The sequence below is a fragment of the Setaria viridis genome, chromosome 6 (genome assembly GCF_005286985.2).
Source record: "Setaria viridis chromosome 6, Setaria_viridis_v4.0, whole genome shotgun sequence".
NCBI lineage: Eukaryota > Viridiplantae > Streptophyta > Magnoliopsida > Poales > Poaceae > Setaria > Setaria viridis.
In genome coordinates, this window is record NC_048268.2 from 915,308 (window position 1) to 931,142 (window position 15,835).

At 45.0% G+C, this 15,835-nt stretch overlaps 3 protein-coding genes across 3 annotated transcripts; 2 read left to right on the top strand and 1 right to left on the bottom strand.

Annotated features, from left to right (window-relative positions):
• Positions 1-1,534: 1,534 nt before the first annotated feature.
• Positions 1,535-2,807, top strand: LOC117859704 (xyloglucan endotransglycosylase/hydrolase protein 8). Its single transcript, XM_034742870.2, has 2 exons — positions 1,535-1,918; positions 2,015-2,807. Exons 1-2 carry the CDS (start codon positions 1,643-1,645, stop codon positions 2,576-2,578), a joined length of 840 nt encoding a protein of 279 aa, XP_034598761.1. The 5' UTR covers positions 1,535-1,642; the 3' UTR covers positions 2,579-2,807.
• Positions 2,808-5,332: 2,525 nt separating this feature from the next.
• On the bottom strand, positions 5,333-6,509 carry LOC117860257 (xyloglucan endotransglycosylase/hydrolase protein 8). The gene is made up of 2 exons (XM_034743514.2): positions 6,173-6,509; positions 5,333-6,066 (listed from the first exon to the last, which is right to left on the bottom strand). Exons 1-2 carry the CDS (start codon positions 6,437-6,439, stop codon positions 5,503-5,505), a joined length of 831 nt encoding a protein of 276 aa, XP_034599405.1. The 5' UTR covers positions 6,440-6,509; the 3' UTR covers positions 5,333-5,502.
• A 4,919-nt stretch (positions 6,510-11,428) lies between these two features.
• Positions 11,429-12,597, top strand: LOC117860112 (xyloglucan endotransglycosylase/hydrolase protein 8). Its single transcript, XM_034743336.2, has 2 exons — positions 11,429-11,763; positions 11,869-12,597. The coding sequence occupies exons 1-2, from the start codon at positions 11,491-11,493 to the stop codon at positions 12,430-12,432; spliced, it is 837 nt and encodes a 278-aa protein (XP_034599227.1). The 5' UTR covers positions 11,429-11,490; the 3' UTR covers positions 12,433-12,597.
• The last annotated feature ends 3,238 nt before the right edge of the window (positions 12,598-15,835 follow it).

Below are 15,835 nucleotides of genomic sequence, written 5' to 3' on the forward strand. Positions count from 1 at the left end.
GCTCATGCATGGGTTCGCCACGCTAAACAGCACTCCCAACACGGGATAGTGGTCTCTCTTTGCATTTCGCACGATGCGGTCATGATGTTCATGCAAAGCTTGGTTCCGTCCCCCGGCTGCCACGTACGTAGCTAGACGGCGCACCGACTCCTGCTTGCTCGATCAGTGTACGTACAGCAGTAGCTGCGTAAAAGGCGAGGCCTGCCCCCGTGGAAAGACAGCGACCCAAGACGCGCCGGAGCCCAACGACGACACGCCAACCACCACCTCCGATCCGAATCCATCCGGCCACGCAATTTTGCAAATCCAAAGGGAGGAGGAGTGCGAGCCAAGATACCTGCCACCAACCGGCTAATTGCTAATCGATCGGTCGTCATCATGATCGTTTCGTTTCGTTAATCGTTATGCATGCTTTGCTGTGCTACTTTGCCAATGGCAGGCAGGCATATGGCCCGGCCGTCCGGCTCGACGACGTTGGCGTAGCCTCATTTTATTTGATGGGTGCGAGGAGGAGTGAGTGGTTAACTAACGATAACGCGCAACCAACGCAATGATTCGGCAGAGATTAGTGAGCATCATCGGTGGAGCTACCAAACTGATACTACTAAATACTAATTGGCTGCAGATTGTGTATGTTCGTTTGCCTTTTTTTTCTTTTTTTTTGCTTTGGCGCCATGCAATGTCTGAATTGAACGCGGTGCGGCGTGTGTCTCGGACACGCTTTCTTTTGGAGAAAACAACGTCCACCGACGCAGCAAAAGGAAGCATTTTATTTTTTTTCCAATCGTATGGACACGCTTTCTTTTCAAGGGTAGACGTACATGAGATTCCTGTTTTTTTTTTCCCCAAGTGTAGACAGTATCTCGTTTGTCAAAATGGGCTCATCGATGGACACGTACCAACTCGCAAGAAAACAATTTTGCCTCCAACTATTTAGAACATGCATACTCCTCCATATTTTAGATGCATGTCCTTTAGTATGTCATCATGGTCTACTAGGTGAAATTTTGACCAACTATTTCTATGAAAAATGATGTTTTTAACAAACTTTGATAGCAAATCTAATACATCTGTCTTACATTGCCAATATTTTAAAACAATTATACTGATGGCCAAAGATTAAAAAAAATGTTTGGCCGGCCGGAATGTAAAATGACCTAGATGGAGTATGTAACATCAACGTATATTGATGTGGCCATGTGGCTATGAAAAATGATAAACTAGAACGGTTTAAAGTTAGTAACAATAACACTGTACGTGTTCGTTTCAAAAAAAGAAAACGAGCAAATGCACTACGGTCGTAGCATCATATTTCCGGACATCTAATTTCTATAGACCCCAGGCCCCACAATAATCTAAGTGTTTCTTAGGACACTGCACCAAACAGCATGAATGCGCCCAGGATTATCGCGACACTCTTGTTCGTGTGCTGGCCGTCGCCTAACGATCCGAACCTTCGCGCGCGCCCACACGGCAGGCACAAAAAAAAAATGTGCCCTGCCACAGCATCAACCAGTATAAAGCCGCGCCACCTCTCCGTGCTTCGCCGCACCACACAGACCCAACCACCGCACTCCACTTATCCATCACTAAGCTTGGTTCCAAGAAGCTCTAGATCGAGCGGCGGCAGCTAGTAGCCACCATGGCGCGGCGGTCTCTTCTCCTGCCTCTGCTCGCGTCCCTCGCCCTGATGGCGGCAGCTGTCGCGTCGGCCGACTCGTGGCTCTACGAGAAGTTCAACACGGACGGCACCGTCCGCACCGACTACGACGCGTCGGGGCAGCAGGTGGCGATGCTCAACCTCGACCGGAGCTCCGGCGCCGGCTTCAACTCCAAGGAGAAGTACCTCTACGGCGAGTTCAGCATCCAGATGAAGCTCATCGCCGGCGACTCCGCCGGCACCGTCTCATGCTTCTACGTAAGTTGTTAGCTTAGTTTTCTCCGGACTCGAGACCCAAAACCTTTCTCGATCTTGAGCTGAATCACTGACGATGCTCCCGATGAACAACTGCAGCTATCTTCCGGCGACGGCGACGACCACGACGAGATCGACATGGAGTTCATGGGCAACTCCAGCGGCCAGCCCGTGGTGCTCAACACCAACGTGTGGGCCAGCGGCGACGGCAAGAAGGAGCACCAGTTCGACCTGTGGTTCGACCCGGCCGCCGACTACCACACCTACACCATCATCTGGAACCCGACCAACATCATCTTCAAGGTCGACGGCAACGTGATCCGCTGCTTCAAGCGCTACGACGGCCTCGCCTACCCGAGCTCCAGGCCCATGGCGCTGCACGCCACGCTGTGGGACGGCAGCTACTGGGCCACCCAGAAGGGCAAGGTCCCCATCGACTGGTCCGGCGCGCCCTTCGTCGTCTCCTACCGGGGCTACTCCGCCGACGCCTGCGTCAGCGGCGGCGCCTGCCCCGCCGGCAGCGACCGGTGGATGAACAAGCAGCCCGACAGCGCCGAGTGGGGCACCATCAAGTGGGCGGAGAGCAACTACATGCGCTACGACTACTGCCAGGACGGGTGGAGGTTCCCGCAGGGGCTGCCCGCCGAGTGCAGCCGCAGCTGAGTGCTGAGCTGATTCGACCGCCGGCGATCGAGGAGACCAATGTTAAATTCTTGATTTCTCTTTTTCCTGGGTATATATACGTAATTATATATGATTCTTGTTATGTGATTGTGAATTTGTGATTAAGAAGCAGCCCCGCATGGAGGCATGCAGGGGCGAGAGTATACCAGTTTTCTTGTAAAGGAAAAGTCGTTTTCCTACTTTGGATAAAGTGATTATTCTTTTGTCACTTGTGAGATTCTTTATTTTATTGCAGTAGTTGAGCAAAATCATAACAAATGAATAAATAAATAAATATTTATTTGTGGAACATATAAATAAAAAAAAGTATATTTCAATTTTTTTTTGGAAGACCAACTTGTACTATGTAGACCAATTGTTAATTTGATGGGATGTATTGCAGTAACATCATATAGCAAATATAAAGTCCTATGCAACCATACCGATAGCAGCTAGGAAACAAGGTTGTGGTTTACTAGTTCACAAGCATCATGTACTTGTGTGGCAGATGAAGTTATCCGATTGTACATTTTGCTATAACGGGAAGAAATCACCAAATGTGATCATGTTGCGTAAAACGCGTACGATCGATGCTGTGTACTTGCACTCTTGCGTTCAATCAATCCGATACACACAAGTTTGCTTCTCCAGAAAAAAGACAACAACGAACAAGACATCCTCGAAATGAATGAGCAAAGTGCAAGTGCCCCAATCATTTGGCGTGCATGCATAGAGTGGTTATAATATACTCTGCCACCGCACCGCAGGTCATGCTTTTGTGCTGTCCGTTATTAGCAGCACCAGTTGGTGATACAGCTGATGATAGAGGCCTGCCATGGCTGGAGTGGTTAGTTGCAGTGCATGTCAATATGCAACCGTCGTCTCTTCCTCCCACCGAAGTCATAGCACTTCGAGAAGCGTTGGTGGCGCTTTTGCCAAAAGGCCGCCGCGACCGCTGCTTTTGCCGGTATCTTAAGACACCGCACGACGCGGCAAGTGTTACGGTGCAAGCGCCGGCTGCCTGTCATCTGCATGTGCATGTCCACCTACCGCAGCGGACGCGCGCGAGTCAGAAACCACAAAAGTCAAATGTATATGCAGTTTACGCCAACGCACTGATGGTAAGAGCATCACGAATTAAAAGTTTTAAGCTCTTCCCCATGTCCCAACATGCATGGCAACATGTCACGCTTCTTGACATCTTTACTATCTTGATTGAGGTGGTTTTATTCCATCATTCTAGTCATTAGTCAACAGAGTCTACGCTTTTACGATTTATTTATGTTTAAGATCTATTGATTGCGATCATTCGTACATGACACCTCCAATTTGATTTAAAATCTACAGTTCTGACTGTGCAACCTCTTGCTCTCACAGTATCATATATACTTTCATCTCACCAAGAGGAGATAGACGACAAGATGGTTTGCGGATTTAAATGCGCGAGAGTGATTAGGGTTGAGTGGGAGATCGATTTGTGCTATAAAAGGTAAATTTGTGCTATAAGAGTTATTTTCTTTGGAGGAGGTCGCTATAAAAGGTAAATTTGTGCTATTCCAACCTTCTTTTTCAACTTCTAGCCATCATTTCTAGCTTCATTAGGTTGTCATCTAGATCTACATTTAGACCTAGAAGAGAGAGGAGGGAAGAGAGAGAAAATAACTTATTTTTTTAAATAAAATTCTATGATCATATTATAACAATTACAATGCTATATTTATTATTTTAATGTAATATAGAATTGAGTTTGATTGAATTTAATATATAACTGAGTTTGATTTTTTTCCTTCTACTTATTAATTATTACATCCATGGTTTAATTGAGTTTCATTTAGGGTAATATAGAATTATTTTTTATTATATTTTTTCCTACTTATTAGTTACTGCATCCATAATTTAATTGAGTTTATAGAATTGTGACCCATAGCTCATTAAATTAGTTAATATAACATAGAATTGTTATCATAGGTTGTTAAAGATGGATCATAGAGCATGGATGTATGGCATATGAAAACTTTCGCATACATTCATGTCAGAGTATCAAAGTTTGTGGAGGTTGCGGAGAAGCACGCTCGCATTTGCAAGACAAAGCAAATACGTTGTCCGTGTTTTGATTGTAGCAACAATATTGTATGGAGAATACTAATGCCATTAAGAGGTATTTGATAAAGCGAGGTTTTGTGGATGGATACACAATTTGATCCCACCATAATGAGGCAGGAGGTACTTTCAACAACACAGACATTGATACTGGCTCTGATGAAGTGGGTGGTGATGATGCAAACAAAAATGATCATGTTATGATGGATGATGATTATGACCGTGGAGATCAAAATGGTGATCAAACAAATGCCCGTGTGGAACCACATGTGGACGAGGAACATGATGTTGATATGGAGGACATGTTGCGCCACATTGAACCAGAAGTGTTGCTAGGGAGTGCTAAAGGGTTAGAGAATTTCGAGACACTCAAGAAGGTAGCAAAGGACTGTATGTATGAGGGATGTGGGAAGGAGTGGATAGTGTTGCGTTTCGTCCTTCATCTTCTGATCCTGAAGGCTAAATTCGGCTGGTCAGACAATAGTTTCAATGATTTCTTACTCTGCTGAGCAAGTTGCTCCTGAAGCCTGCCAGCACAGACGGTATTTGTGCTGGCCCAAGGTTGCTGGCGGGTACGATACCTGCTAGCACAAACCTGTTCTAGCCATCAGCATAAAGTTTTTCTAGCGTGGTGTATGTATTACTGCATCCAAATGCACGGTAAAAATAGCATGCTTCGTTCTTCTGGAAGAAAACTACGTGTACAACCGCCCACACGAGTTGTTGCAGGGCTGCTTTTTAATCACAAATTCACAAAGAGGAACAAAGAATCACAAATCCAATAAAAAGAAACCAAAAGCAATGGATCAGACGGCGCGGATTGATCACTTGCGGCTGCACTCGGCGGGGAGCCCCTGTGGGAACCTCCACCCATCCTGGCAGTAGTTGTAGCGCATGTAGTTGCGCTCCGCCCACCTCACCGTTCCCAACTCGGCGCCATTGAGCCTCTTCCTCATCCACCCACCCCTGCCGGCATTGCACGCGCCGCCGGCGACGCAAGCGTTGGCGTAGAAGCTGCGGTAGGAGACGACGAAGGGCGCGCTGTTCCAGTCGATGGGGATCTTGCCCTTCTCAGTGGCCCAGTAGCTGCCATCCCACAGCGTGGCGTGCAGCGTCATGGGCTTGGAGCTCGGGTAGGGCAGGTCGGCGTAGCGCTTGAAGGACCGGATGAACACGTTGTCGACCTTGAAGAGGATGTTGGTGGGGTTCCAGATGATGGTGTAGGTGTGGTAGTCGGCTGAAGGGTCGAACCACAGGTTGAACTGGTGCTCCTTCTTGCCGTCGCCGTTGGCCCACACATTGGTGTTGAGCACCACGGGCTGGCCGCTGGAGTTGCCCATGAACTCCATGTCGATCTCGTCGCGCCAGTCGTCGGTGCCGGACGAAAGCTGCAAATATATTGTCCCACACAGAAGAGTATCTCAGCTAAGGATCGAGCGAGAGGGGTTTTTTATTTGGTACTTGTCGTGTATAGGTAAAAAGCTAACAACTTACGTAGAAGCAGGAGACAGTGCCGGCGGAGTTTCCCCGGATCAGCTTCATCTCGAAGCTGAACTCACCGTATAGGTACTGCTGCTTGGAGTTTAGGCCGGCGGCGCCGGAGTTCCGGTCAAGTCTGAGCATCACCACCTGCTGGCCTGAAGCGTCGTATCCCTTGCGGACGGTGCCATCCGTGGTGAATTGTCTGAGCCAGTACGTCGCCGAAACGACTTGCAAGTACGCGAGGACGACAGCGAGCAGAGCGAGAGAACGCCGCGCCATGGTGGCTACTCTAGAGCTTCTTGGAAATGAGCTTGGAATGTATAGTGTAGTGGATTGTTTGGTTGTGGGGCGAAGGAGATGGCGCGGCTTTATAGGGTGGGCGTGGGGGTCTTCACCCTGACGGTGGCACACGTCTTGTTGACGAAGTTAGCATGGGAACTTCTTTTTCATGCATTATTGGGTGGGCGCGAAGGTCGTTACAATTATTCGGGTTGCACATGGGCTACAATCAGCAATAATCTTGAGGGCTCCTTTGGAAGCAGTAGCACATCCCTACGGTGATTTTTCTGGACATCCGCGTCCCTCCCCAGCCCAGGGGAGAAAAGCTCCCCTCTTCATGCTCCTCAACACTCATTGATTCTAACCAAAAGAAAACAATAGCCAATATTGAAAAGTTCATTGAAACAGGAGCTGTATTCATGATGTGAAGTGGGCACAAGAGGCTTCTTGGTGTTAAGTTGTAGTTGTAGCAGCACCGGAGGCAGACAGCTGCAGAGAAAAAACATGTAACATTAGTTATATTAGTTTCAACGAGTAGGATGCTAGACTGCTAGCTCAAGCAACACTAGAGATCATAAAAAAGACATAACTTCTTAACACCAGAACTAGGATTCTTGACATCAGTGGCATTAGAAAATATTAATGCTTATTTTATTCAATCAATACCACATCAATGGGCAACTCATTCAGCAATGCTATAGAAGATAAGAACTGATTTAAGCTTCTGCTGTTGTAACTAGCTGCAACCTGCTGAAATCAAGTAGCAGAACCTGCTGAAATCAATGTTTGCAGTTAATTGACTTGTTCTGGTTAGAGACACTATGGCTGCTAATTGACTTGTTCTTATCTGGCCGTAGCACCTAGCAGGCCCTGTTTAGAAAAATAACAACAGAGAACCCTAGTTATAACCAATATTTAGAGACAGAAACAAGTAAAAAGGCTACTAGTAGTAAGGAGCTTTCATAGTAACACATATGGATACTAGGAAAGATAAAAAAAAATGGATGAAGCAGAAGTGCAGAACCAACATGGACAGAACAGCCATCAAACTTTGAGGTAACCAATTCATAATATATTTGATAGAAAAACTCTGGTTCACCAGTAAACACCAGCCAGCATAGCTGAATTACTACATAATGGTCTTTCCACCAACATAAAACAAACAACAGAACTAGTAGTAACATCATTATTAATATTTTTATTTAGCCACATTATTCAGGAAGATGTTGTTTATCTCTAAAATAAAAAGGCACATTAATTACAAGATGTACAATATCTTGATGCTAACTAGGAATCAGGAGAGACAAAAATTAGTCCACATGTACATCCTGATGCTAGTGAAGGACTGATTATCACCTTAACATTAGCATAGTTGACGTGAGAAGCCAGTATTGATCTAAGCAGCAGCAAGCAAGCTCACAAACCTTGATTATGTTTGACAGAACAAAAACCTTATTACCTCTAATATAATTCCAGCAAATCAACACATAATCTGGTTTGCTCGTACATCATTACACTCGTACGATCAAAAATCTGGTTTGCTCGTGGTTTGTGTTGTTTTGGGTCAGTGAAGAGAGATTTCTCGGTTACTCCTTCCGTTACAAATTGTAAGTTATTCCAACTTTTTTTTGGAGAGTCAAACTATTTTATATTTGACCAAAATTATAGAGAGGATCACAAAGATTTATGCACCGAATAGATATGCTATGAAAATATATTTAATAAAAAAACTAATGGTATTTATTTGGTATCATAAATGCTAGTACTTTATTGTATAAATTTGGTCAAATTTAAGATGATTTGACTTTTCAAGAAACTTGGAATGACTTTGGAACGCAAGTATTTAAGAAGGGTTTAATGCTAAAACAAATCTTGCAGACCTGAATTAATCCGTTCTAACTGATGAAGGGCCCATTTAGCTATTGAAACATACTACGGTTTGTCACTTTGTCGTATCAGAAAATAGGCCACGCTGTAAGAAAAGTTTTTATGAAATAGGAGAAGGACAGTTGCTATTTATCTCTAAATTTGCCGTGAGTTGCATAACCCTGTGAAAATCGTTCACTGTTTACAAAGTTGTTTTTATTAATCACTGAACCAATGGACGGATAAAGCTTCAGCATAGCTTTTCCTCTGTACAATTTTCATCTTTTCTTTTTACCAATGCATGCACCCAACCATTTTTTTGTGAAGGTGGAAAACAAGATCGATTCACATACATGCAAAATTAAAGTTCCTAGAGCGCATCTGCCAGAGGCATTCCTGCCATGTTGCTGTCTCGCCAAAATCAATGTACCGCTCATACAAGTAGACAACATTTTAGGAATGGCATGGAACATATGGCATATCTTAGTCACAAGAACACAGCCATTCAGAAATTTCAGGAATCATTAATCTAACCATTAATCAGAAAGAACAGGTGGCATGGAACATATTAGCAGCACAAACCCTAGGCAATCTAAGCCTCAGATGAGGAAGGAAAGTGAAGAACTCACAAATCCAAGAAGTAGACGGGGGTGGAGGTGTTGTGGTGGATCCAAATTCCAGAGGAGGCGGCCGAGGTGGTGTCGTTGTAGATCGGGATGGTGGCAGTGCTCCTGGATAGGGACGGGTATGCGGAGGGGGGCGGCGGCCCTTGGTCGCCGGCCGAGGTGGTGTCGGTGTAAATTGAGACGGTGGCAGTGCTCCTGGACAGGGACGGGTACGCGGAGGGGGGTGGCGGCCCTTGGTCACCGGCCGAGGTGGTGTCGGTGTAGATTGAGATATTCATCACGGAGAGCACCGTAGACGGTGACGGCGGTGGCAGCTGCTGGTTGGGGATGAGGACGCGGAGGAGGGGAAGCGCCTGGACGATGACACAGAGGGGCGGCGTTGCTTGGTCGGAAAGGCGGCGCTGCGGAGCGGACGAAGACAGTGTCGCTACCCTCGCGAGTCGTGACGACGACGGGTTGTGGCATCTGGACCCGAGAGGTGGGGAGTTCTCACCCAGAAGGACAGAGAAGTTTTTTATTTTAGAATTAATTTCCAGTGTGAAAATAAATCTTGAAAAATGCTAGAAAATGTTTTTAAAGCACAAAAAATATCCAAAAATTTTAGAAAAATTCCTAGAGATAGTTTGGGACACGAGGACTCCAAATAAAGTACTTGAAGCTCGTGAAAAGGAATGTAGAGCCTTCTAATAAATAGATTTAGCTGTAGAAAAATGAGAATAAATTCCAAAAAAAGTTAGAAAATTCTCAGAAGAACCTGGTCATCGTTTAAACGTATTTTAAAATATTTGCACTCAATAAACACCAAGATGTATCAGCATGAATGCAACACACACAGAAGAACACTATTTAATTTAGAAAAACAACCAATTATTTTTCCTATACTACATTTCTTATCAAGAAAATAAATATTAGAAATTTTTTAAAAAAATTATGAGAAAATCATTGTTTAACTATTATTTTTAATCACATCCTGAAATCCAAAAATTTCAGAGTGTGACAACATCGAGTACTTTCCATCTCACCAACTAGTTCTATCTATAGCATGATCAACTACGCCATCATGCAATGTAATCTTCACTACAGTCATGCTGATCAGCCCATATTTGGAACTCGTGCTGATCAGCCCGTGGATGTATATCCGACACTCAGCCCTTGCCTCCACTACCGTCATGACCACTCCCAAGCCAACTCTTCGTTGCTGCTTCCACCGGGGATCGACATCACCGTCATGGCAAGTGGTGTCCATGCTGCCTCTCTGCCCCCTCTATCTCCTCCTAGGCCTGCAACTACCACAGGCTATCCTAGCATCCGGAGCTTCCTCTCTGTCCGACCGACAAAAGTACCCCTCCTCGCCTAAAACCTGAACCCATGCAGAAGCAGTCCATCAAGAAAAAGCCTGCTTGCAGCCAACCCAAAGGGCTAATTACAAATAACTAGTTGAGTGCAATAGAATCTTAGAGTAGGAGAAAGCACAAGAGAATTTAATTTACCGCACCCCGCTTCCACTGCAGGCATTATATGAACCCATGCACTTTGAAGTATTGAAATACATTGAAGTATCCCAATAGTTCATCATTGCGCCAAGAACTTCAGTGACACGATTTTGAATTTTTTGAGCATGCATGATTATTAGCATCTAAGTAAAACGGTTTGGTCTGAACATCTCATGTCTTTCCAGTGTGTATATTCACACGGCCAGACGATGGAGAGCAAGCTTTATTCTGTTCTAGCTAGCACACAAAGCATCATTGCGCGCTGGCCCCCCAGCACAGCTCTGTTTGACGACTAACGGCTACTATTCAGGATTTAGCTCTCTATGTGATGCTTATGCATGATAAGTCGATAACATGGCATGTCCGCAACGACGTTGGTTGATGTGATGGGAGAGGCTCGGAGTGGTTATGCAACGAACTCGCAACTAACCCAATGAATGGAGAGATTAACGAGGCATCATCGGTGACACTTGACTTATTCCTCCGCTTGATTTTGGTTCCCTCATCGATGCTGATGAATTCCAGAGTTCCTTATGGTTGACAGATGATGCAAGGCAGCACATCAGTGGCAAGCTTATGTTCAGCCCATGTTTGGACTGTCTGTCAAAAGCAAGTAAATTATCTTCAGAAGACTGATATAATGTTCAGGAAGGGGGGTTTTACCTCTTTCGAAAGGAAACATGTGGCAAAATTGGTACAGTTGAGCAAAGTACCCTATCTGAACCTTACCATCCGTTCAATTCCACAATAATCTATGTTCCTTAGGACACATCATCAAACTGCCAATGAATATCAACACCCAAGATTATCGCTGATTGTATTGTAGCCCATGTGCAGCCCGAATAATTGTAACGACCTTCGCGCCGACCTTATAATGCAAGCCAAAAAAAAAGTGCCCCATGCTTTCATCAACAAGACGTGTGTCCCTGCCCCAGCACCGTCAGGGGCAGACCACCATGGCCACCACTATAAAGCCGCGACATCTGCGCTTCTTCGTATCACACACAACCCAAGCGCACTTCACTTTCCAAGCCCATCTCCAAGAAGCTCTAGAGCGGCGGCCACCATGGCGCGGCGTTCTCCGGCTCTGCTCGCCGTCGTCGTTGCCCTCGCGATCTTGCAGGTCGCCTCGGCGGCGTCCTGGCTCAGAGAATTCACCACAGACGGCACCGTCCGCACGGGGTACGACGCGTCTGGCCAGAAGGTGATGATGCTCAACCTCGACCGGAGCTCCGGCCCCGCTGGGTTCAACTCCAAGGAGCAGTTCCTCTACGGCGAGTTCAGCATCGAGATGAAGCTCATCCGGGGAGACTCCGCCGGCACAGTCTCCTGCTTCTACGTAAGTTATTAGCTTTTTATCTAGACTTGAAAAATACAAAAATAAAACAACTCGCTCGACCATCCTTTGCTGAGATGTTCTTCTGTGTGGGCAATGTAATTGCAGCTTTCGTCCGGCACCGACGACTGGCGCGACGAGATCGACATGGAGTTCATGGGCAACTCCAGCGGCCAGCCGGTGGTGCTCAACACCAACGTGTGGGCCAACGGCGACGGCAAGAAGGAGCACCAGTTCGACCTGTGGTTCGACCCCTCGGCCGACTACCACACCTACACCATCATCTGGAACCCGGAGAACATCCTCTTCAAGGTGGACAACGTGTTCATCCGCTCCTTCAAGCGCTACGCCGACCTCGCCTACCCGAGCTCCAAGCCCATGACGCTGCACGCCACGCTGTGGGACGGCAGCTACTGGGCCACGGAGAAGGGCAAGGTCCCCATCGACTGGAACAGGGCGCCCTTCGTCGTCTCCTACCGCAGCTTTTACGCCAACGCCTGCGTCGCCGGGGGCGCGTGCCACGCCGGCAGGGACGGGTGGATGGGCAAGAGGCTCAACGGCGCCGAGTGGGGCACCGTGAGGTGGGCGGAGCGCAACTACATGCGCTACAACTACTGCCAGGATGCGTGGAGGTTCCCGCAAGGACTCCCCGCCGAGTGCAACCGCAACTGAGCTGCTCGATCAGCATCGTCAGCTGTGTGATCAGCATCTTTTGATTGGATTTATCGTTCTTTTTCTTCTTTGTGAACTTGTGATTAAAAAGCAGCCCTGAGGAACCGTGTGGGCGGTTGTACACCTAGTTTTAATTTTCCAGATGAAAGAAGCATGTAATTTTTATCGTGCCTTTTCATACAGCAATATTTATAGTTGTTGTGAGCTGGGAGAATCTTCTTAAAGTCATGGAGCAAACATCATTGAATAGAAGGAAAGAGTAATTTAAAATATTTCTCTTTAGTAAGAGAACAAATTACAAAATTCTATTGTTGACGAGAGCCCATGTTTGCTAGAGTTTGTTTACAGAAATAATTAAATGTGCCATATGAACATAGGCTACTGTACTGATCACTCCAAAACACGAATACGCTTTTTATTCACAGGCATTATATATTAACTGATTTCCAACACTTCTCGAGTGTATTTTGGAGAATGGTGATGGTTATTAGTCTTTCTAATTAGAATTTTCTCTAATAGCGAAGGGTTTTTTGGGCTAATTAAGACAATTAATAAGTGATCCACGGTCCTTTGGGGAAATGTTCGTTGAGGTTTCTTAGTTCCTAATTTGTTTTTCTTTTCTCAGGGATCGTTCAAAATAGTCTGTAAAACCATAGGCCACTAGAGAAAAAAAATTATTAACAACAATAACCCTTGGGCATTACAAAACAAATACTTGGAAAATATTGAGTATGTTGTGGTGATAGTCGGAGCCTTTTACAGTCAATCAAAACTTAATCGCAATAAGGTACCAAAATTGTATGAATTTCGTTATCTAGTACTTCCTCCGTTTCAAATTGTAGGTTATTTTAGCTTTTTTAGTTCATAGATATTATTATACATCTAGACATGGACTATATCTAAGTGCATAGCAAAAATTATACATCTAGAAATACCAAAACGACCTACTATTTGGGATGGAGAGAGTAGACACTAAAACTTGTACCTCCCATATTATACTTCGTGGTACCTTTTGGTGGACAGTAAAAAGTCTGTTGTAGCTTTGTAGAACACCTAATTGTGTTCAGAACTAGCCACACAATTGCTATGGCTATTTGGCAAGTCCTGTCTGAAAGCGTTTAAAGAAAATTGGACATAATGGGATGAGGTCAGGGAACTGGAATCTGCATCCATGTGCGTGTACCAAATGGGAAGACACAATGATCCATCTGCTATCCTAGAATGCCATACGTGGATGCTGTACCTGTATCTGTATGTTAATAGGAGTAGATCAATCAATACATATTGGAAGACGTTTTCTTATCCAGAAAGACAACAGCACGCTGTATCATGCATCATGGCATCATGCATACCCTGCATCCCTCCATACCCAACTACACTGTGCCAACCCCAATCATTAGTCCCTCATGTTTGTATACAAAAACCTGCTACGGCACCGCCGCCTGTGTCATCGATCACACATCCTTTTGTGCTGTCCACTGATCATACCGGTTGGTGTTGGTGACATAACGAAAGAATCGACATGGCATCGGGTCTGTTTCCGTTGACACTTTGGCCAAAGCCTGCCGCCCTCCTCGCTGTGTAGAGAGAGGCCGCTGCTTTTTGCGGTATCTTCAACGCGCTTACAGGCAAAAACTTCATAGACGACGACATGGCATGTGCTCCGGTACGGTGTACGCGCGGCCGGGCGGGCAAATGAACGAGCGCAACAGACATCATCGGTGGATGCCGTGTCTCCTCGCGGCGCCGCACGCCCTCCCGTCGCGTCCACCGCTGACGGCCGGGCTACCTGCTCATCATCACCTGCATGTGCATGTGCATGTGCATGTGCACGTCCACCCACCGGCGGACGCGCAAGTGTCAAGAACCACATCTTCTGTTACATACGTGGAATGCTATACTCTGTCTTTGACCATAGGCATGCTTAATTGGCCAGGTCCTGGCAGCTAAAGATGGAAAAGTGGTACATCAATCCCGGCCTCCTCCTCCAGTTCATCCTTACCGGTCATTTTTTTTTGTTAGGACAAAAACTTTAACTGATAATTACTCTATTAATGTATCATTTATGTGATAAAAAAATTGCAGATAGTGTTTGGGGTTTGTCGAAATGTAACGTAATTAATCTTTACGGACGGGAACAGATCTATATACGGTTGTTTGTTTCTAGTCATCAGTGATGGTAATCAATTAAAACCCTGTAATAAGATCATAGGCCCATACAACTCTATCGTCATGCCAGCGACCTGCTTCTCCACTCCCATCTCTCGTCTCCTATCCCATCTCTTGATCTCTTCTCCCATTCCTTGCATACGAATCTGCTCTTGAGATGGCGGGGTGGAGGAGGAACGATGGCGCCATTCACAGCAGCAGCAAGGCCATCTCTATCAGCAATGATGTCTCCTCCTAATCTTCCCTAGCTTTGGATGGATTTGTGTTCCAAGATCTTGCTCACCATGGATGTTGCTGCTATAGAGATTGGGGGATTTTCTCGGGTTGCAAATATTGGGAATGATTTTGGTGTTTCAAGGTTCATCGTGTTTGTACGAAAGATTGGTTTTGACTTTAATTACCTGTTGAATTCATCTTGAAATTAAACCGATGCTTCCTCTCAGACCTGTATCTTTCTTTTTGATGTTCATTGTTGGTTGTCCTCTTCTTCTTTTTTCGCAAAATCAAATGAACTTTGGTATCTGATAACGTTACAGACGTGCAATCAAATAAAGAGATTAAACACCCATTCCACCATTATGCACCATGATCTCATTTGTTTTGTGTTTACGTTATTGTACAAACTAAATACTATCATAGTAATAACTACTCCCTCTATCCTTAAAAGTCTGTATAGTTTAACAACATGCAAATTATATGTTGTGGTCGTAATATTTCTCATGATAAATCTAAAAGCATAAATCTTATAATATTGCGAGACTATCACCTCAATGGCCATGGGAGATTGATTTCTCATGCAAATTTTAGGATTGGGGTATTTCTCTCTCGAGACAAACACAAAAATTTAGAAGGGGCTAATCATAGAAAAGACTACAGTTAAATATTATAGTATTGGAGAGTAGGATTTCTGTTTTATAATGAACTGGTTTTGCTATAAGTCCATTTTCTGAGTATATTATTTTTGTGTATAATGGCAATGAGAAATTTAGGTTATTTTTCACCGAAATATATAGCAGTTATCCCACTGCTTGTGTTGTTGTTCCTATTTGGTTCTAATTAGACAAAATCATAAGTGTTTCTGTTAAACATAAAACTTGCTTGATTAGAATAACATTTATCTAGAACTTCAGATACAACATCACAATATAATCTTATTGTGCATTCTTCAAATGAAATATACTTCCTCCAGTCACGAAGTCTTGGGGTACATATGCCATCAACTTGTGCAGTTTCA

Coding starts and splice junctions, on each gene's coding strand:
- LOC117859704 (XM_034742870.2), top strand. CDS start 1,643: ATGGCGCGGCGGTCTCTTCTCCTGCCTCTGCTCGCGTCCCTCGCCCTG. Junction 1,919..2,014: donor GCACCGTCTCATGCTTCTAC/GTAAGTTGTTAG, acceptor GAACAACTGCAG/CTATCTTCCGGCGACGGCGA.
- LOC117860257 (XM_034743514.2), bottom strand. CDS start 6,439: ATGGCGCGGCGTTCTCTCGCTCTGCTCGCTGTCGTCCTCGCGTACTTG. Junction 6,067..6,172: donor GCACTGTCTCCTGCTTCTAC/GTAAGTTGTTAG, acceptor ATATATTTGCAG/CTTTCGTCCGGCACCGACGA.
- LOC117860112 (XM_034743336.2), top strand. CDS start 11,491: ATGGCGCGGCGTTCTCCGGCTCTGCTCGCCGTCGTCGTTGCCCTCGCG. Junction 11,764..11,868: donor GCACAGTCTCCTGCTTCTAC/GTAAGTTATTAG, acceptor ATGTAATTGCAG/CTTTCGTCCGGCACCGACGA.